General features: G+C 53.8%; 2 protein-coding genes across 2 annotated transcripts in view; one reads left to right on the forward strand and one right to left on the reverse strand.

Annotated features, from left to right (window-relative positions):
• Nucleotides 1–1,939: 1,939 nt before the first annotated feature.
• The window catches only part of PEX16 (peroxisomal biogenesis factor 16), a 105,617-nt gene continuing 85,986 nt past the window's right edge, over nucleotides 1,940–21,570 (reverse strand). Inside the window, exon 7 of the mRNA XM_080395954.1 lies at nucleotides 1,940–2,293. Within this exon, the coding sequence (XP_080252080.1) occupies nucleotides 2,031–2,293 (263 nt within the window). The 3' untranslated portion in view covers nucleotides 1,940–2,030. The remainder of the gene's footprint in view (nucleotides 2,294–21,570) is intronic.
• Nucleotides 11,722–21,570, forward strand: part of SLC35C1 (solute carrier family 35 member C1) — a 34,670-nt gene continuing 24,821 nt past the window's right edge. Inside the window, exon 1 of the mRNA XM_080395952.1 lies at nucleotides 11,722–19,989. The gene's annotated coding sequence lies outside the window, so the exon portion shown is untranslated. The remainder of the gene's footprint in view (nucleotides 19,990–21,570) is intronic.

Genomic DNA, 21,570 nt, shown 5'->3' on the forward strand with positions numbered 1-21,570 from the left:
GGGCAGGGTGGTACGGAGGTGCCACCAGACCATTTGCCTCTCGGATTTGGCTGTTGAAAGGACATGTGCAGAAGGGTAAAAGTTGGTTTAAATGAGTTTAAAGAGCTGTTGCTTAGGGCTACCAAATGCTTCCTTGGGTAGACAGGCCTCTATAAGATGTTGTGTATGGACATTGAGCACTTCAATTACAGCATTTTCATCCTCTCCAGTGAGCCAGACATGTGCTCCCTGATGCACTGCCTTCCTCATTTGGCTGGGATCAAAGCAAAAAGTCCATGTAAACAAACTTTCCTGTCATCCTGAAAGGTCTCACTTCCTTCTCTAGAGAATTTTTTTTTTTTATTTTTTGTCCTGTTTCTTCCAGCGATGCTGCTCTGCCCATAGCTTTCTTCTTGTTTGGGGGGGGAGGAGCTGCTGCCCATCCACCACCACAGGAAGGATGTATAGCTTGCATGGGGCCTTGGTGGTTTGTGATTCACAGCACATGTTACTTTGGTGAGCAGATGTCTGGGAGGAGGCGGCCAGCATCTTCCTTCACTTGCCTAGCGAGGTCTTGGTACACCTCCTGTTTCAGAGATTGCTTTCCTGAGGAGCATTTGGCAATTTGTTTGTGCAGCAGGAGGAAGGATTAACCATGAGCATCATCGCTGGCATGTCTGACCGAAACCCAGGGACTCTCAATATTCAAACTCAAAAGGAGGAGCTGTTGCAGCGCGTTCCACACAGGTGCTGGGTGCTCCTTAGTCCTGTCCATCGTCACCGCCTCCTATTTGCCTCTGGTGCCCCTTTCCCTTCCTGCGGGGTCAGGGGCAGCAGCTGTGCCCACCGGCAGCGCTGGCACACGTGTGTGGTGTTAGGTGGGAGAAGGGGCTCCTTCCCCAGGCAGAGGGGAGGCAGCAGTCAGGGTGGCTGGCACAGTGTTGCTGTTTGAGGAGAAATCCTGACCCATCCTTGAGTTTTTGCCAGAACAGTTTAATTGAGTTTCCTTGGGAGAGAAGCATTTCCATCTAATTCAGCTCTTAATTAACCCCGTGCACCCCAAAGAGGCTCTGCAACCACTTGTAAATTAAATATGAAAAGCATTATTTGTCTAGGAATAGCAGCCTAATGGCTGCAGCTCTGACGTTTATAGTTGCTAATGATGATGGATCTGGGAGAGAGAAGTTGGGAAGGGAGTGGAGGGGAAGAGTTTCTTCTCTATTAAAAGATACAGAGACAGATGCGCAAGGGCCGTGGTTCTGGGGCACAAGCGGAGCCTTTCTTCCTTTGATTAAAAGTGAATGTGAAAAGAACACTGGGAGGCTGGAGGAGTGTATTCCCAGTGTAGTAACCTGCGTCCTGTACTGTGTCTGGCAAGGTGAGCCATGGCGTTGGCATCACCAGGCTTGGGGAAAGAGGAAAGCTGAGCCTGTTGGCTGCAACGGGAAATAACTTTGCGACTGGTAGGAGCCAAAAAGCAATGCCAGGAGCCTTTCAACCTTTCTCAAGGAGAGGGGGAAGGTGCCAAGGGCTAGGGCTAATGCACTCACCCCTGGCCCCTGCAAGCCCTTCTCTGAGCCTGGCTTTCACCCCCCGCAGGGCGATGGCAGGGTTCACTCCCTTAACACAGAATCTGTTTGTTGGCAGCAAAAATCCCCCATGTGCCCAAGCAAGACCACCTCCTGGGGGGCTCAGCAGGGGGGAGAAAAACCAGGAGAGCAGCAGATCGGGCTGGGGGGTGCAGGGGCCAGCTGGGGAGCACCGGCACAGCAAGCGGTCAGGGCTGCGTGTGAGCTGGCTGGGGCTGGAGCAGCCCCAGGAGCCTCCGGATCAGCGTTTCCTTAAGGCTTTTCCGCTTCCTATTTTGTCTCCGCTCAAAGGTTTTGTCCCGTTGGGCCAAGCTGCCGGCCTTTTCAGCGGGCACGAGGCTGCGGCCAGCTGCCTGCCCTCTCACGTGGGGAGGTTTCTTCCTGGTGCAGATGGAGGATGTTCCAGGTGGGCCAGGTTGAGGGCAGTTATGGGATGCTCTGCGCTGAGAAGCCTTAAGACTGTCAAAAGTTTGCAGGTGTAGGGTGCCAGGGAGGAGAGTTTGTGTTCCTGAGAGCTTTCCTTGTGCCACCCTCCTGCTGGACATTCACCATCCCACTCAGCAGAGCAATATCAACTCTTGCGAGCAAGGTTTGGACAGGTAGGAGCTGCCTCATTGCCGCTGGGTTGATGCAGCCCCCCCAGCAGCGCCTGGTGCAGAGTAAGGTGTGAGGCTGGCAGTGTGACCATGGCGGGACCGGCCCCTGGGGACCTGGCAGGGATGGGGCAGCCGGAGCCCCAGGCACGAGGCTTCCCATCCCCGTCACAGAATGTCACCTGTAGTAGCAATGCTCTGGGTTTGTTGATAGCCGTGTGTACACCTAATTCAGCATTGAATCTCTCTGGGTTTCTGGCCTCAGACAACTATCTCCTGGGGAAAAACCACCCTTGTTTAGTCTCACGTCAGGTGAAGTCACATTTTTCCTGCCTCATCCCTGTGTTTCACTGACCAGCCTCCTGCTCTTCTGCTAGGTAACAGGGAAAACTGGGTTTTCCTGTCATCTTTCTGCCAGTTGTTAGTTTGTAAGTCTGCCTCATGCTTCCCCTCCCTGACAGTTGGGGTCCTCATCCCTCAGGCTCCCTGCTCCTTTCGGTGCCCCCCCCAGTGCTGCTGTGCCCGTCACCGTGCTGCTCGCTGTGCATCGCCCGACCTGCCTTGGCTGCGCCAAGACTCACCAGCTGCTGCTGCACCTTCAGCAGCCAGGGTGGGCTGAGCGGGTCCCAGGGCAGCCCCCCCCACCGCGGGGATGGGACACAAACCCTTCCCAGGCTTACCAAACCTGCAAGTTTTATGCTGCAGAGCTCATTTCTTTGCATTTATCAGCACCGGTGCCATTTGTCACTATGGTACCTATCCACACAGTACCTTCAGGACTCCCTGAAGCTCCTGGCTGCCTCCTGTGCTCATGAATCACCTGAAGAAGTTTGCACTTGCTCCTGTCTCCTGCCTCTGCTCCTCTGTCCAGAGCATCAGTAAGCCCTGGCACAGCAGGAAGCCTAGCACGCGTCCTGACTTCACCGCTAATCTTTTGCCATTATAAACCCCAAGTATTTACCCTCTCTGCTTTGGGACCCCTTGCCAGTTTCCCATGCTGGAAAAGATGGTGCCTTTGCCCCCTGGCTAATTAGCCTTTTTAGCAGCTGTCTGGACAATCCTTGTCAGAGGAGCTCTAAATAAATAGCCACTTCGTTGTTCTGCATCCGCTGTTGGGCTGATACATTCATGGGAATCTGGGAGATTAGTGAGGCATGGTCTTCCTCCAAGGCACGCACACTGGGCTGTATTATGAGAAGTTCTGTTTTTAATTATCATTCCAATCAATTTGGTGCACACAGATGTGCAATTTACTGATCTGTAATTCCCCAAATTACCCCTGGAGGCTTCATTTTTACTGTCAGTGTAACATTTGCTACCAACTATCTGTTGTTTGTTTTTTCGAGGGGAAGGTTTTCTTCTTGTTGTTTTTTTGTTTTTACACCTTTAGCCATCTGCTCTCCAGAAATCCATTTTGGCTTTTTTTTTTTCCTTTCTTTCTTGTTACCTGCTGTAATTTCTTGTTGCCAGGTGAAGTTTTGATTTCCCCATTTGGGAGTACCCCCATGCGCTGCCACCGAGCTGCAGGAGCCTGGAGCTTGTTCTGGGCTCTGGCAGTGATTTACTCTGCGGTCAAACCCTTTCTGCTGTAACCCCATCAGGATTTCCCTGCCATAGCAGGCAGACACCAATCCCACTGCACCTCCAGGTATATGGCTTAATTAATTAGTGCTTGTAGAGTGCAGTCAAGAGGTTCTGGGAAAGATGAGCATATTAGAAGTGCCCTCTTTACAGAGATATGTGATCACTCCTTTCAGGGAGCTGCTGGCATGAGGTGGAGGCAGTTTGCTCTGCAGGGAGCGGGGCGGTCAGCTGCGTCTCCTTGAGTCACAGTTTCCTCTTGGGAAATGGGAGAACAAAGCCAAGAAATGCAGCAGGATGGAGGAATCTGCATCTGGCTGGACTGTGCTCTGCCACCCAGGGCACATTCCCCATGGAGCCAGGTGCCAGCCTGGCAGACTCCTCTCCCAGCCGTCCCTGGACTTGGCCATGCCCCTGCCGCCCTGGAAAAGCCTTTCTGCATCCCAGCCCTGCATCTGTGTCCTTGGGGCATCCTGTCCCCAGGCGCCTCTCCCCATGTCCCCCCACGGCATGGCTCGCTGGCCACGTGCTCAGCACTGGCATCTTCCAGGACATGCTTCATCATGGTCTCCTGGGATGCCCCGGCTCCCGCGGGATGCTGCAGCCCTCCTCTGCCTATGCTCTGTGGGTGTTTAATTATTGATAACGAATCCTTCCAGCCCTGCTCTGACGTAGGGAATCACAAATGAGCAGCTTGTAGCCCCTTGGGTTCCCCATATGGGGCCAAGCTGAGAGACATGGAGGATCTTTCAATCTAGCCCTTGTGGTGATGGGGTCCTGGGCTGCCAGCGCTGTGGGGGGCTGCTGGAGAGGGAGATTTAACAAGCACAGTGACCTGGCACTGGCAGTGCGTGCTAGGCTGGAGATAATCTCCATTTAATTCTCTTCCAGATAATCCAGTCTCAGATGTGGTCCCATGCTCCCTGACCCCTTAATCCTATTGCCACGGAGCCTGTTTAATGGGGAATCTGGTGAAGACTCCTGTGAAGCGGCTTGGGGCATCCCCGGGGCCCTCAGCTCTTTGTCTGCCCCTCTTGCCTCCCCCATTCCTGCCTGACATGGATCTGGCACTGAAATATTCTCTTTCTCCCTGTGTGGCCTCTTCATAGCTCTCCTTCCTCCCCTCCGGCTGACAGACCCTCCCTCCGCTGCCCAGACGCGAGGAGTGGGCAGGGAAGGGGGGTCCAGCCCCCAGCCACATTTTCTGGCCGTGTGAGCTAGAGGCCAGTTCTGCAAGCCTTGCTCTGCTTTGGGGAAGGGGTGGCCGTGATAGGCATGGTGGGGAGGGGGAGAGCAGAGCCGGCCTCCCTGGTGGCCCAGCTTTCGGGGAGGAGGCTGGCGTGCGGGGAGGCACCCCGACAGCAGCGCGAGGGAGATGGCTGGGAGGAAATCTGGGTTATCAAATTGCGAGATCTGATGGGAAGGACAGTGGGTTTATGGTACAAAATCTCTCAGCAGGTTGATTTGCTGTGCTCAGCCTCTCCGCCTCGTGGATGCTGCGAGCCGTGTCCAGGGTCAACGTGGGGTGTACGTGGAGGAGAGGGGGTGCCGGTTGCTGAGCCCTTGCTGTGTGCCGGGGCTCTTCTGGGCAAGTGATAAAAGCCAGTTTTCAGATAGACCTTTGGTTGGAGCGATCTTTTGTTTTTACCTTCCTGTAGGACAAAAGGAAAGCATCCATGCTGTGCTGTGCTGCAGCCCCGCTGCCGCTGTCCTCGCTAGCGAGCTGGTCACCCATCCTAGGGCAAGAGCGGAGCACGGCCGCCTGGGCTGTGTCCTCCTTGCCCTGCTTAACCGCAGACACCCATCCCTCCAGCCCGCCCTTGCCGTTCCTGCTGGTGCTTGCGCACACGCGTTTGTTTTTCCAGGGGAGCAGTGTTGGAAGTGTCGACCCTGAGGGGGCAGGTACAGGAGGATGACTCCACTCAGAGCCTTGCTCAGGGCTGGGTTATCCCTTTGCAAGGGATCTGCATTAGCTCGGCCAGGGGGTGCTGGCCACATGTCCTGGTGACTTGCCATGGCTTGCTGGGCTGATGCCAGCCCGCAGAGGACTCCGATCCTCCTTTGTGGCTGGAAAAGCTATTCGTTTGTGAACAAGTTCCTGGGAGGCACGCAGTCAAGCAGTGTGGTCTTCTGGGGATGTGAGCTGTGCCTGGCTGACAGCCTGAGCTCCCTTGTCGGCTTCCCACCGTCCCCCCGCAGCAGGCTGGTAGGGCTTGGATGCTGCCGTGCCCCGCAGGTTCCCCGTGGGAGCCTTTGGGTGTGAGAGTGCAGATGTTCAGCTCCTTGGAGCCAGACAACAGGGAAACAACCTGTTCCTGTTCCTCTTCACGCTTCCCTGGGCTGACGCTGAAGGCAGATTCAATCACTCTGGGCTCGGGTAGGAAGCTGCAAGATGAAGTGTCCCCAGCTGCCTGGGAAGGGCAGTGTCTTTTCTGCACTGCCCATCACCCTGTGTCCCATCCTTGGTGGGAGTGAGCCATAGAGGAGACGGGGCCGCAGGCTCTGTGCAGCTCCCCAGGCGCGCTCTCCCACCAGCTTCTCCTGCAGTGCTGCTCCGCAGCTCTCCGGCAGCGTCCTCAGAGCTGGAACCCTGCGGAGGTGGTGGGTGGCTCTGCTGAAACCATCTTTTGAACCTGAAGTTTTTCAGGGAGCCACTTCATCTCTCACTCTTTGCTCTTGCTTGCATATTCAGCCAGAGAAAGTGCTGTTCCCCTAAGGTGAGATGCTAGGATATTAATTTTCTGAAGTTCTCGATAAGCTATTGAAGATTAATTTTAGGGAAAGCCAGGGGATATGATGGATTGGAGCCCAAGCCTGCTTAAATATGCAATATTAAAAATTGATCGTTGTCTCTCCTTGTCATACACCCTGCCCCGGTGTCTGGGGCAATCCCACAGTCTGATGAAAAGCCAGGAAAATACTCAATAAGCCCCACGCCCAGCTGAGTGCAGATTGTAATAACTCGTGTCGCCATTATTATTTTTAAAATCACTTTCATGAGTTTTTGTTTTGTTTAATGCCTGGCTCTGTTTTGTGGATTGGCAGCTGGGAGCTTGGGAGCCTTCCTCAACCTACTGGGCTGGGAGACATCACCACCCAGCATAACCTGCTTCCTTGTCCTCCCTGCTGGCCCCTGCCATGGGGATGATGCTCTGGGCAACCAAGGAGCCGTGATGTGGGGAGGCTTGGCCAGGGAGGCTGGCAGATGCAGGGTGCTAGTTCAGCTGTGAAGATGTCCAGGCACCGTCCAGCATTGTTCCTGCTTTAGAGGCTTCCCCGAATCTTGACTGCAGCAGGCAAACCTTGCTTAGCAGGGGCTCTGGGGCAATTAAACCTATTGCATCCACACAGCATTGTAGGCATTGACTCTGTTTCTCATGTGCAGAGAAACAACAAAATCTTGCCAGAAAGCTGGAGTTCACCGAAGCAGCAATGCACTCTTACAAGTATGCTGGCTGCAAAGTTAGGGCCTCTCTGCAGTGTAAGAATCAAGATGACTCTTGGGGCACTCATCAGGAAAGAAAAAGCTCAGTGGGATTCCTCTTTGTCCCCATTTGGCTGAGGGGAGTCCAGGCAATGTCCACCTGAGCCACTCTGATCAGAAAGCTGCTGACATTTTTTTTTCTCCTCTGTGCCGTTAATGACTGCAGGAGCAGGGATTTGCTGGCATTTGCACTTCACAGAGAGCTGTGAGGGGAGAAAGCGGGTCCCACGGAGGGTGCGGGGAGAACAATAGGCGCAGTGTAATCTGGCATCGGGCTTTTCTAGCCACGTTCTGTTTTCTGCTAGGTAAGCGGCATAGCGATGCTGAGATACTGCAGCGCCTGATGGGATGTAACTATCTTCGGGGGCGCTTTGACCACTGGCCACTCCTTTGCCGTCCGTCGGGGATGAGGGGGTTGCAGCTGGACTGCAGAGGCATGTGTGCGGGACCCCAAGGAGTTGCATCCCCTGCAACGGGGTTAGCACAAGCAGCCACAGTCGAATACAGAAGAGTAGCACACTTGAGCAAAGAGCTATTATTTGCCAAAGGTCCAATCTTCCCTGATTTGCACTTGGGCTGTAGTAGCACTTGTCGTAATGATTCATCCGTGCTCTTCATTGCAGCAGGCTGACAGTGAGGGATGAGTGTGTTTCTGCAGCTCCCAGGGGTGTGCCGGCTGTGCTCGGAGCGCTGTGCCCCTCGTTAGCAGCCCCTGCAAAGCCATGTGTTCAAAGCGCCTGCCTGGCTGCGGTGGTTTGACCTGGCCACGCAAACCCAATACACCAGCCAGCCCCAAATCAATGCCACCTGGCCTCCAGGGCTGCGGCCAGTGGCGGCCACCTCCTCCTCCTCCATGTCCAGAGCACCAGGAATGGGGAGGCCCAGTAGAAAGCCACGACGAGGGGAAGAGCACACCAGCAGCAAGCCCTAGCTTGAGTGGGCAATCACAAATGATCACAGGCAGTGACACGGTGGCCTGTGTGCCAGGGAATGGTGGCGTGTCCCCTGCTACCGACACCGCTGATGGTGCAGGTGGCTCACAGGGTCACTGCTGTTGGGTGTGCTGGGCCCTGCTTGGGTCTTGGGGCACCAGGACAGTGGCCATTGCTGAGGTGTGGAACCCACAGTGATGCTTGCTGCTGATCTCGCTGGGTTCGAGATGTGTGACCCAGGGGAGCAGGAGGGATCTTGGCACTTCTCAGAACCCTTGGAGAGGGACTTGGGGCTGCCCCAAATACACAAGGACCACTTGCAGCCCTTGCCAAGGTCTTCTCAGAGAATTCTGGAGACTTGCTGTCGTGCCTGCGCACCACACGTGTGCCTCAGCCACCTCTATGGGACTGGTTAGTCCTATACAAAACTGAATTTGAATCCAAAATACACCAGATGCCTTGGAGCAAGTACTGAATGCTAGTGTCGGGCATGGATGTTACACGGCAGCGGCTCCAGGTCACTTTGGATGGTACTAGCTGAGGACACAGCATTTTATGATTACATTTAATGATGTAAGAGTGCGACGGTCTGCAGTGTGACCTGCTCGGTGCCCGGCGACTTGGGCAGGCGTGCTAGTGACATGCTCTTGCACAGATGGAGCTGCCTTTGAGCACCCTGCAGAAATATCAGCTCCATCCTCGCGTGAGCAGCCATGGGACTGAGCGCAGTGCTTTTTTTCCACCATTGGCGAGGCCAGGGAAAGGAAGATGGACAACAGAAAGGGGTGAGGAGTGGTGGGTTTTTTTCTTTCCTCCACCAAATGCCGTTTTATTTCTGTGTTAAAAATTTATGGAGCCCTTCATTTAATATTTATAAAGTGAGTGTCTTGGTGATAAATTACGAAGGAACACAACAGGGCAGCCTTGCTGCTTGTGTAGGAGTGCCCAGCGGTGACTGGGAGTTCCCCTTGCATCCAGCCTGCCCACACCTTTCACCCAGCATCCCTAGGTGACAGCCGGGTTTGTGGGGCTGATAGGAATACAGGGCTGGGAAGGAGGCTCCCCACTTTTCCCAGCCAGCCTTCAGGGCTGAGATGCTTTCTCCCCTCCACCCACAGTGGTCGGAGCAGGGCTGACCTCTCTGCTGCAAGCCATGAAGCTGCTGTGAGAGACCCTAGGCTAGGATTGCAAGGGGTCTCCAGGAACCTGCAGCACCCACCAGGGGCGAGGAAATTAGGGGTCCGGGTGAGACCAGAGATCAACCGAGAAGAGCTCTGGCCTGGAGAGAGGCTTGGCTGCTGTGGGCTGAGATGATGAGTGTCTCAAGGTGACCAAAGCATCCTTTGAAAACTGGGCTGGATCAATGCAATCGATGCTCCTAATAATTTCCTCTTTGTCAAAGCACAGAGCAAAACCCCTGAGCTCAGAGGCAGCCCATCAGCCTCATGCCACAGCATCCCAGGGACCAGCCAGGAGCCCAGGGACCCCCATTCAGGAGAGGGTAGCCCTTCCTGGTGACTGGGGACCTCTGGGACCCCTCCAGCTCCTTGCTGGGTGTGCCAGAGCTCCCAGGGGAAGGGGCATGGGGCAGTATGGCATAGCTGTCCCTGGCATTGATGAAGGCACATCCCTTCCACGCTTCTTCCCCCATCCCTGAGATGGGTTCCCTAGCCTGGGGAAGCGATGCTGGAGGGGAAGGGGGTGGCCATTGCCTGTTACCCAAACTCTGTCCCAGGCTTTGCACGTGGCAGCCACCCATTCCTAAATTTTCCTGCTTCTGCTGCAGAGGTCATGCTCAGCCAGCACAATGGTGGAAGCATCAGTGTAGGCAAAATATTGGAAACTACCTGTGCTTCAGCTACAGAGCCCATGGCTGCTCTGGACGAGGTTAAACGATGCTTCCCTGGGGCATTTCAGGTTCATTTGCTCCCTCGCTCAAGCTCCCTAACTAGGCCCAGGGAGGCAGCGAGGGAGCAGACAAGGTGGCCGAAAGCAATTTCAGCCCTTCGAAAGAAATAACTGGCATGTAACAGTGACAGGAAATTGTGCAATTAGTACAACAGGGCAATGTCAACAAGCTCTTAACGCCAGTCGTTATGGCAACACCAGGGAAAGCGATGTTGGTACTGGAGAAATCAGGAGACAGAATTACAACAGGAGCAGTGGCAGCCGGGATGGCCCCAGCTTTGCTGCGGGGGTCCAGGGCAGGTGGCATGCTGGCATGCTGGCAGCAGCGCGGGGCCACGGCTACTGGCTCGGGGCTGCCCCCAGCCCTGTGCTGGGGAGAGGGAGGGCACCTGGTCCAGGAGCCATCAGCAGGGACTGGGAAAGGCTTTCCCACCTGCAGCCCCGTGAAGCTCTTCCCTGCGGCACTGCCCTGCAGGAGGGGCAGCCAGGACAGCCTGCATTGTCCCTGTTCACCAGCGTAGAGCATCAAATGGCTGCGAGCTGGCAGCCCTGGCTTGGCTCATCATGCTAATAAAGTAGCATTGAGTGAATTGTGTGAGAGAGAATATTGAGTGGTTTTCTGCTAGCAAAATTATGATGCTTTGGGTCTGGCAGCACATTCACTAATCCTGGGCAAACATATGGCTAGGCATGTTGACAAGGTGTGTCTCGTGTGGCTTTGTGGGCAGCTGGCTCCTTTGCATCCATGCCAGGCACGGCCAGCCCTTTGCAGCCCTCTGTGCGCCCCCACTTTAGCCTGCTGCCTCCCCCACTGTGCCCGCAGGAGCAGCTCAGCCCCCGGTCCCTGCTCAAGCTGCGCCGCAGCCCTGCCTGTGCCAGCCCATCACCCTCTGGCTTGGCTTTCCAGCTTGAGCCTGGACTTACCTGGTGACGGCTGGGCTGAGGCTGTTCCTGCTCAGTGTCACTGGTCTGTCTCTGCACCCCGGCTTGCACGTGGTGGGATGCTGAGCTGCCATCTGTGGGGTGCCCTTGAAGGGGGTCTGGGGTACTGTGGGAGAGAGCTGGTAGTGCTGGAGCTCAGGGCATACGCAAGCCTCTGCGATGCTCACCAGTAGAAAGGTGGGGAATTTCTCAACACGTACAAAATGTGCCTCTTGTACCCTGTCCTAAATATGTCAAAATGGAAAGGATTTGATTTCAGCTTACTGGGGCGTACAGCAGCTCCCTCAATCCCTCGCTCCCTGTGCAAGTCCCTGCAGCAGGGTTCCCCCAGGAGCCATCCAGACTTCCCTATGGTTGTGCCCTCTGGTTTACCCCAGCATAAGCCAGCGTATTCTCCTTTCTCAGCATCAGTATAGCACTCTCGGTACAAAATTTGGTGCCTACAGGGCTAAGCAAAGGATGAAGGTTACTCCCAGCTCCCTTTTGTGTAACATTAGATCCTTTCTGGGCACAAAAAAAAAAGCCTTTGCAGTAGGAGCAGGAGAGACCGTGCAATGTTTTCAGAGAGAGCCAGGGCTCCCAGTCACAGGGAGCATCATCCCTTGCAGCTCAGCTCTGTCATTATGGGGCTGCCAGGTCTTCTCTAAGGCTCCAGAAGCCAGGGGGGCAACGGAGACCCTGGCACAGTAGAAGGATGCTGGTCCAGAGGAAGCTGCTGCGGCATACCTGTGAAATCTAGAAGCATATGGCTTCAAAGGGAGAAGCATCCTGAGCCCTTTGGAAAGAGCTGAGCGATGGGAGCATCAAAGCACTAGAGAGAATTGTGTTTTGTTTAAAACTGAGGTCTTACAGCAGCTTTTGAGGGAATCTTAAGAAAACGTAATGGAATCTCTTAGAAAACAGCGACACAAGCCTTGCAGCTGGCACAATGAAGAAGAGCAAAGAGCTCCGTGTGTTATTTGTGAAATTTTATTGCTCTTGTAGCAATAGTTGAGTTAGTCATTCAAGTAATTTAGGATGTTGGTGACTGAGCTTTTGAATGCGAGGGGGTGCTTTTCTGCCAGCTGAGAGCTCTGTGTTGTGCTTCCATCTGGCCAGGCAGTAACACCTTTCCTCATTCCACAAAGCATCTTGCCATGGGAATGCTCTTATTGATTTTGCTGGAGCCGTTTGCAGAGCAAACACTGTAACGTGTCTGTAAGGAGCCACAACTGAGTCCACGGTGAGGAGGAAGCTCCCGTAAAGCTAATGAGCTCCTAATGAACGTGGCTGATTACCTGATGCTCTTGCCTGTAAATGTAGTAACAGCATGTGTGCAATGGTAGATTACTATAGCATCACTTTGGAAAACCTCTAACATTAATCCTTCCCAAAGATGGCAGAGCCATCAAGTCTTTGTGCTTCTGGGTCTGGTGGGCACAACGTGGTCTGTGGTCCGCCGGGCGATGGAGCACAGCGGCACAGGGCAGGCAGGTGGGAAGGCGTCGTGCTGCCTCTGTGCCCCTCTGCAGCTGCTACGTGTGTTTCAGAAAGGAGAGACTATGCCAGGGAGGTGATGGGGAGCTTTGATGAGCCGATTTCCCATCCCATCCCACCTGCTAGGAAACATCTGGAGAACAGCGCAACTTTCCCTCCTGCCCGACCGGCTGATTCCTTGCAGGGGACCACAGTGAGCATCTCGTGTTGCCTGTGGCCATGTGGTCCCTCGCTAGTCTCCTGCCTGGGATCGGAAGCAAGGCCTGACCCCCAGCTCCATCTCATCTTTGCCTTCTTCCACCTCTTCTTCTGTGCCTTGATCCCAAGTTGTCTGCTGGGGTTATTTAGGACAGAGAGGGGGAGGCTTTCTCCCCCTCCCAGCGAGTGTGGCCACGCTCCAGCCCATGCTGGGCAGCAGCGGACAGGAGACACTGCAGCCACTCCAGAGAGGAGATCCAGCCTGTTAACCCATTGCTCTTGTCCTTGACCCTAGTGAGGCACTGAGGAGAGCACCTCTCTGATGCCATGAGCAGCCCTGGGATGCCTATCCCAGCTTGTGGGAAATAGGTCCCATCATATTCCTCCTGAAGACACCAGGGATGTCCTGCTTCCTCACATCTGTACCAACTCTTTAGTCTGCATAAATAGACAGCGTAAAAAACCCTGGCAGTTCTGGAGCATAGCTTGTTTGACTTCCCAAGATGTCTACCTTGGGGCGACCTCGTGCTTCTCTGGTGGGAATAGGGTGAGATGAATGGGCTGGAGAGCAGGCGTGACAGAACCATGGGCAGGAGGGTGATGGCACACTAGCAGCACAGGAGGCAGGAGTGCTCCAGCAGCAACCCCGAGTTCACCTAGTCCCTGGCACGCTTGGGCTCACTGCAGGGAGGGAACGAGGAAAATCCTTGATCAAGGTGGTTAACTCCTCCCCAGAAATTCCTGTGCTCCCGTTGCCTGCTCTGCTCCTCTCAGGGAGAGGAACCCCACGCTGGTAAGCACTCCAGGTGTGCTGCTGGGACACGGGGATGCTGAAGGTGAGTGGGGCACAAGGCTCTGCTCAAACATCTAATACCTCTTGGTGTCAACCCAAAGCCCAGGAGAGGTCAGAAGCACGAGGAACCTGGAAGATTGAAAAAGTCTTGCTTCTCTGGCAGGAAAATCTCAGGGAGAACTTTTGAATATGAACAATTAGTTTGGACAGAGGAAGAATGTGCAGAGAGCACGAGAAATAGGACATAGGACAGGGTTTGTTGCCCTGGGGTTTTTTGCAGGGTGGTTTTGCACCCTTGTGTGAATTTGTCCAGAGGCTGCAGTAAGTCTGTGGATCAGGGGAATGATATTCCTGAATCGCTGTCTTCTCAAGGGCCAGGAAATATGATGTGAAAATACAGGGTGAAAATAATGCAGCCAGTAGGGCTTCTCTTAATGAGCCGTGCAAAGGAGGAGCAAGAAAGTAATCTGATTGATCCATCACATGGGTACTTCAGCATCCCTGTTTTGTCCCTCTGAGGTGTGTAACTGGCCTCCCTCTCCTTCCTCCAGTGGGCAAGGTTTCTAATGTCCTGGCTTTCCCTCTTGCTCCCAGCTCAGTTATCCAAGTCCTTTGATCAGCCAAAGCTGACCTCACCTCCTCCCTCCTTTCTCTGGGTTGTTACTTGGATGATACCTGGCGGGCAGCAGAGAGAAGGCATGCCTTCTCCTAGCCCTGCTTCTGAGCTCCTTAGCTCCCGTTGCTTCCCTTCACAGTCTTCTTGCTCCTTGGCCATGCTGAATACACACCATTTCTGGGCTGCCTCCTTTGATTTCTACAGAGGAAGCCTTTGCCGGCAGTGAATGTGTCTGATTTTTCTCACTTTGCTGTGGCAGCTTTGGAGCTGTTGAGATCCCAGGAGACTTAGTTGAGTCTTCAAACAGTCAGAGGAGCTGAGATCCAGTCTCCTGAGACATCTGAGCACAACACAACATCAGCTTTTTGATACAATGCTATCAAGACATTTCTCTGTATTTCTTTTTTTCCAAATCAATAGAATGGAGCTGGCTTCCCTCCTGCTGTTGTTGGGGGCTGTTGGAGAAGGAGGTGTTTTCATTTCAGCTCTCGAGTCAAAGAATAAAGGCGGAGGAGAAGGTGGGGGAGAGGAGGCAGGAAGGAAATATCAGAGACGATGATAAGGGAGAACATCTGCTCACGGCTTTTCTGTAGGGCTGGCCCTCTCTGAGCCACAGGAGGAAGCAGCCAAAGGGCGGTTGCTCAGTGCTGGAAAGCAAAGGCTGAGTGGCTGGAGGTGCACAATAAGGAACAGGAGGTGAACAGAGGGGGCAGGGGGCTGCCAGGGGCTGGGACATGCCAGGGAGCCCATCAGGGACATTTGCACCAACAGACAGCAGGACAGGGCTGAAGGAGGCAGCTGGCTTTGCCAAGCCTCTGACCAGCTGCCTCGACCTTCGGGCCAGTAAGCCGGTGCAGCACGAGCTGATTTATTTCCCCCTCCCACCAGCACAGGTGAGGTACCGGCTGCTCCCCCCTCCAGCTCCAGGGGGTCCCTTGCTGCACCTGCAGCGCCAGGCGAAGCCACCCGCAGGGTATCCCACCAGGCTGCAGGTTCCTGACCTGGGGTCCCACCCTCTGCCCTGCTGCCGAGCCCACCCTCCAGGACCCCCAGCCCCCTTGGCTCAGGCGCCAGCTCTGCCAGTGCTCCCCAGGTCCCAGTCCCTGCTCCTGCCCTGGAGCGCTGTCTCCATTGGAGACTGCCACGGACAGCGAACTGTTTGGATACGGGGATGCTCCAGGTCATCTCGATGAACACCCGCATTGGTCCCAGATAGTACCTGCCAAGCAGCTGAGCCTGGAGCAGGATCTGGCCCCATCCTGCTGTGGGTTACAAGGCCAGTGTGTTATCCCTAATCTCCATCAAGCTCCTTCTTTGCGTTTGGCATGTGATCATTAGTGTAAAAAATACCCTCGGCACACGGTACCCCTCACAGAAGTAATCCTCCCCTCTTGCCTGGCTTGGCTCTGGGCTGCTGCCCTGCCGGACATCCCAGAGCCTTCTGCAGGAGCCTGCTTTGTCCTGCTTCAGCTTGGTCTTGATTTAATCTCTGCCCCAATAAAAGCACCCTGAAATCAGAGCCTTGCTGAAGCCCTCCAGGCGCACCCTGTGTCCGTGCAGGTTTGCTCCCCTGGCCTGTCCCTCGGCACCGGTGGGGCACAGGCTCTTCAGCTGGGCTGCTGTCCAAGTGGGGCATCTCAGCAGGGAGTTTGTCTTCTCTTGGAGCTGGCTGCAGGTATGGTGCCACCGATAACAGGTCCTCAAAAGTCTTGCTGTACATGCAGGGAGCGTGTCGGCTGTCCCTACCTGTATTTCCCATACTGCCCATACTTCTTCCCTGCTCTGTATGCAAGCTCTCCTCCAAAATCCCTTTCTTCTGCCCTCAGCACATTGACTTTGAACCCATCTATGAGTTCTTCCTGCAGCTTGGGGCACCCAGACTCTCCTGCTTCACCCCTGCGTGAGAGGTAAGGGAGCGATGAAGGATGCTGGCAGAGCACAGCACGTCCCCTCCTGCCTCTCTGCACTTGATCCCAGCATCCTGGGAGTAGATGTCTCCATCATCCCCACAGAGGGTCTAAGAGGCTTTTAAGCCCCCCTTCACATACACATGCACTCAACCCTCCACTAATCCATGGTGCCATTTAATAGCAGAGCCAGCAAGAGCCGGGCGAAACTTGTGAGTCATTAATTCAGCTGGAACGATGAGCTAATGAGAGGAACTTCACGAGCTTCCCTCCCCACTGCTGGTTGCTCAGTGCATATTAATCTTCCCGAGCACATGTGCCAGCAGCATCCCCAGCAGCTGAGCACGCTGCTGCATGTTTGCTTTATGGACCGTTGTTCCCCATGCCCAAGACCTCTGCCTGACTTGCTATAGTTCTTCCCAGTGAATTTGTTCCAAACCAGATGATTTAGTGGCATGTGCAGACCTGGAGACAGTGGGAGAGGCCACGCACGTTAATGAAGTCCCCGTTAGTACTCATGCACGGCCGCCTGGGCAGGGGCACGGCTGAAGCCCCCGGTTCCTCTTTGCCTGGTGGGGCTGAGCATGGTCGGTCCTTCTGCAGCTGGTGAGGGACTGTGGGGTACAAATGTGTCCAGCTGGGTTAAATGAGGGCAATTCAGCCGCTATGGGGCAATGCCAGCATCGCTGGAGTGTAATTAATTCTGTGCGCTGCCCAGGGGATAGAGGGGAGTTTGAATGTGGAGGCTGTAAAACTCTCCTGGGTGAATGCATCCATCTTGGTTTGAGCTTTGCAAGCCTTCCCAGTTGTATACCCCCTAAAAATATTCCCAGGGAGCCACAAATTGCTGTAGAGTAACTGTAAGGCTGCTGATGAGAGGCTCACTTTTCTTAGTTATGCTTAGAAATAGCTCACAGCACTCTGGGGATCCATTGACCCCCGGCCGTAAACCACCGACCTGCAGCCTGTAGCGGAGGGCAGCGCTGTGATTTCCACCCAGATAAAGCCACGCACACCCAAGGTGCCAGGGCAGGCTTTTTCGTTTAAAAACTACTGCCTGCCACGTAGACCCGGCACCATCAGACTGTGTGGTCCCTGTGATGCCACGAGCATCCCACGGGGGAGCAGGCAGCGGTCTCTGGTGCAGGATGAGGCGAGGCAGGTGGTGGGCTCCACGTGCACGTTGTCTACAGGTTTTCAGTTTGTCTTCTCAAACGTTTGATTTCTCTTGAAAGGAGACTTTCCGAAGCTTGGTGGGCAGGCGGGTGGCTCTCACCGCTGGGAAGACAACCGCTGGGGCGCAGCGTGAGTGGGGTTTGACACCGCCAGGCAACAACCCAGTTTTAGGTTTGAGCGTGGGAGGACTCCGCTTCTTCCTCGAGCTCAGATGGCTGCTGTTGCCTGAGCCCTAGGAGCAGGATGTATTTAAATATTACTGCTAATTGAGAGTATTTTAGGTCTGTATTTCTCCTAAAAATTAACTCTCTTGATTTGAAACTCTAAGCTGAGGCATAAAATTACTGTAGGTTAAAGAAGCCCTGTGTAAATGCAGAATTTGATGCTCAGAAGTTAATGCTAAGCCAACAACTCAGGAGGCACCCAAACACTGGAAAGAAATACAAGCCCAGAACTTGGCAACAGCAACGGGCTCTGCAAGTGCAGCAAAAGGACTGTCTTCAGCTCAAGGGTAAGCTTGGTCACATTTGAGAGGCTGCAAAACCCCAAAAGGCAGAAAGGCTCATTTTCCACCCTTGTCCTAGCAGTGACATCTGCAAGGTTGAAATCTATATGGCTGAAAGTCCTCAAGGACCCCAGAGCCAGAAACCAAGCTGAATTCATTAACTACCTCTAATGCTGCCTTTAATAAATTGTATGGCTTTTAAATTTTAAAAAACTTATTTTGAGAGACCTTTTTTGTCCTGTATCTAGGACAGGTAAAGCAGGCTTATAAAACCAAATGTAGATTCTGAGTTTGCACGTGTTTCAGTTAATTACCATCCAAATTAAAGCTTATTCAACTGATGAATAATAATAATAAAAAAATCAGCTAGTGAATAAATGCAATATTAAGCCTTTCAACACAAAGTGGGGGAAAAAATCCAAATAAATGTTAATTACATAATAGCTCTAATAAGCTGGTTTAACTACAATGGAGGCTGGCAAAAAGCAAGTGCTGGGTTTTGCTGACCAGCGCCAGTCAGCTTGCTGTAGGAAAACAGCAAAGTAGCTCAAATGTGAAACAAGATTAGAGTGGATTATTTAAAGGCTTCCTGTTTACAGATTTAGATGAACTTGAATTGAAATCAATCCATCCTTCCTGCCTGGAAGGGGTTTGCTCAGGAAGATGATGACGGTGGCAGACCAGGGATCGTGGCAGGTGTGGTTCCCCCTTATTCCCTCTTCACCTCTCTCTATAGAGGGATGTTTCACCTTGTCTATATTTAAAATAAAGAAAAACGGAGAATGAGATGAGCAGATCATCCATCAGTACTTCTGCGGAGGAGAGATTATTTAGCAGGGCATTTCCACATAACGAAGGAAACCACAGCAGCTGGGTCACGCCGCAGAGCCGCGCCGCTGGCGATACCCTGGCACCAAGGACTCGCCTTTGTAAGGATGGAAGCAGGTTGCTGGGTGCTGCCACCAGCCCCACGTGCCCCAGAGCCATGCGAGACCCTTGTGCCCCCCATGTGCCCAGCTGGCAAAGGGACCCCTCCTCACCTCTGCCTCGCAGCGCTGCTGCAGATGGGGCTGGTGTGACAGACAAATCCCCGGCACCCCGGCCGTGCCAGATGCCTGGCACGTCAGTGTTGCTAAGCGAGGAGAAGTTTTAACGCGTTGATTAATGCCCTGACTCTGGGTGAGTAATTAGAATTAATGTGGGATATCAAATCAGGAAATCAGGCATTATTAGGAGGAATTAGTGATTTATTTTCATTTTACGCCTGGCTCACCCCAATCCCCCAACACAGACGGGGGATTTGGCAAGAGATGAAGCTCCTTACTTACAGCATGAGGAGGGAGAGAAGTAAGTGGCGATGGGAGGAGGAGGAAGAAAGGGGAGAGCACAGCTCCTGTGTGGTTAAACACAAAGTCTCATCACAGCCTGAGATTGCCGTGAGCATGGTGCAGAGCAGCAGTGAGGGCACATCGCCACAACTGCTGCCCGGGATGCCAGCCACTCGCGGCTGGAGGGGTGGCACAGCAGCTGGCTGAGCAGGGAGGTGCCATCCTGGCACAAACCCTGGTTTGCTGGAAATGCCATCCTGGCACAAACCCTGATACTTTCCTGCTCTGGTTTGCTTCTGTCTTCTAGACTGTGGATGGAAAGAACGTGCCAGAGGCAACTCCATGCCCCTACAATGGGCAACATGGCAGCAGGGCAAGGCAGGAGTGAACCTCTCCCGTGATAATGTTGGGGGTCTTGCTCCTCAGCAGGGTCGTGCTCTGGCGCAGCCATGGGGACCAGTGGTTTCAAGCCATGCCGGGCTGCAAAGCCTTTGCCGGCCACATAACAGCTGGTTGCTCCAAAGCTGCTATCAGTCAGCGCGTGGTTGCAAGCCAGCACGTGTGGCTGACAACGGCTTGTGGCAGAGAGCTTCCCTAGCTGCCGTGGGGTGGGAGTAGGCTGGAAATCATAGAACCATAGAATTGTTTAGGTTGGAAAACACCTTCAAGATCATTAAGTCCAACCATTAACCCAGCACTGCCAAACCCACCACTACACCATGTCCCTAAGCACTGCATCTACCTGTTTTTTAAATACTTCCAGGGATGGTGATGCCACCACATCCCTGGGTAGCTTGTCCTAGTGCCTAACCACCTGTTCAGTGACAAAATTGTTCCTGATCTCCAATCTGAACCTTCCCTGGCACAACTTGAGGCTGTTTCCGCTTGTCCTGTTGCTTGTTCCCCAGGAGCAGAGACCGACCCCCACTTCGCTGCAACCTCGGTGGAGGGACCAGAAATGCTCAGAGTGGCATGGCAGGAGGTAAGTAGCCAGCCATTGTCCTCCTCTCCAGGGGCCTGAGCAGGGACAAACAGCAGCACACACACCCCGCTAAGCTTTCATCATCCAGGCTCTGTATTTGCAGGGAGAGTTTAAATGCTAACGAGCCCTGAGCTGGTGGTGGAGTAGGATACCCACTGGTGCCCAGGCTATGCTGGAAGAGCTGCGGTAGGATGAAAAGGGAGTTAACCTCAGGTGGCAGTGCCCCAAAGAGCTCCTCTCCGTGATCAGGCCCATTTGCAAATTCATCTTCTTGGACAGGAATTTTAAGCAGATATATCTTTTTTTTCCACTGTCTTCCCCCCCCCCCCCCCCCCCCCAGGATGAAAATGTCATTGGTATAGTTAATAGTACCCCCTATAGCATCTCAGACACATTATAGTGCCTTTGATATAGCTCATGTGCAGTGTGCATCCTGGTAGCAGTGCTCAGTATGCACAAAGGCTGTCGCTCAAGTTTATCTTCACCAAGAAAAGGTAGGCGACCTTTTTATTTCTAATTGCTGTGAGTCTATAAACAGGTGGAAAAAGCCCCCTCTCCTTTCTGCTCATTCGCCGGAGAAGGGAGGAAAGCAAATAAGTGAAAGATGCAAGAAAGAACTGGGTGTAGTGCAAGAGCAGCATGCTGTTCTGGGGTCCCGGGCACTGCAGATGGAGCCTGGCCGGCACGGCTCAGCCTGTACCTCCTGCCTGGGGCTCCCACCCCAGCTGAAGAGGCAGTCGCCCTCCTCTTGCGCAAGGCGAAAGCAAGGCTCAGTGAGACTCCTGGAGAAACCGGTCCCTGCCCTGGCACACAGTCCTGTGCGGGGGGGACACGGATGGAGAGCTGCGTCTGGCAAGGGTGAGGTGACACCAGGCAGGGGGGCTTGGAAGGCTTCGGCCCCCATGAAGGTTCATTGACCATGCAGCCAACACTCTCCGAGGAGGCATAAGAGACTGCAGAGCTGACTGCTAAAATGCAGCTTGCTGTGAAGCACCACAAGGATTTACATGTAGATTTTCATCGGAATTGAGATGTATTTGTTTAATTAGCACCACTGTAACACAGGCTAGGATGGAAAAGCTGCGTGGGGGAGTCAGGTTAATGCAGAGCTGGGCACCCCAGGACACCAGGCTGCAGCCGAAGAGCCCGCTACGCTGGGACAGCTTGATCGCTCCTGCATGAGCAGCCAGGAGAGCCTCTCCAATGTGGTACCTTGCAGGGCAATCAGCTTTTGGCTTTGACAGAAGATGCTTTAGCCCAAGGAAGAAAAGCTAGGGGCCATGGCAGCAATCTGCAATCCCAGCCCAAGTACGGCAGAAAACAGTGGTTTTTCACCAAAATCAGCATATGTCACTCAGTTGAGTTAAATGAGGCTTACAAAAAGCCCCAAACAAATCCAAAGAGAAAGAAACAACATGTCTTAAGAATAGTCTGCTCTCCCAGCTGGTGTCTGGGACGTTTCATCTCTGCCTGAAGACACCCTGACCACACCGGGAGCAGGAGCAAAGGGGCAAGTGGTGTGGCATTGACGTGCCAGCCGGCACCCACCAGCCCAAACACCGGGACACCCTTCGGAGCAAA

Source organism: Falco punctatus (genome assembly GCF_963210335.1).
Source record: "Falco punctatus genome assembly, chromosome: 7".
Classification (NCBI taxonomy): domain Eukaryota; kingdom Metazoa; phylum Chordata; class Aves; order Falconiformes; family Falconidae; genus Falco; species Falco punctatus.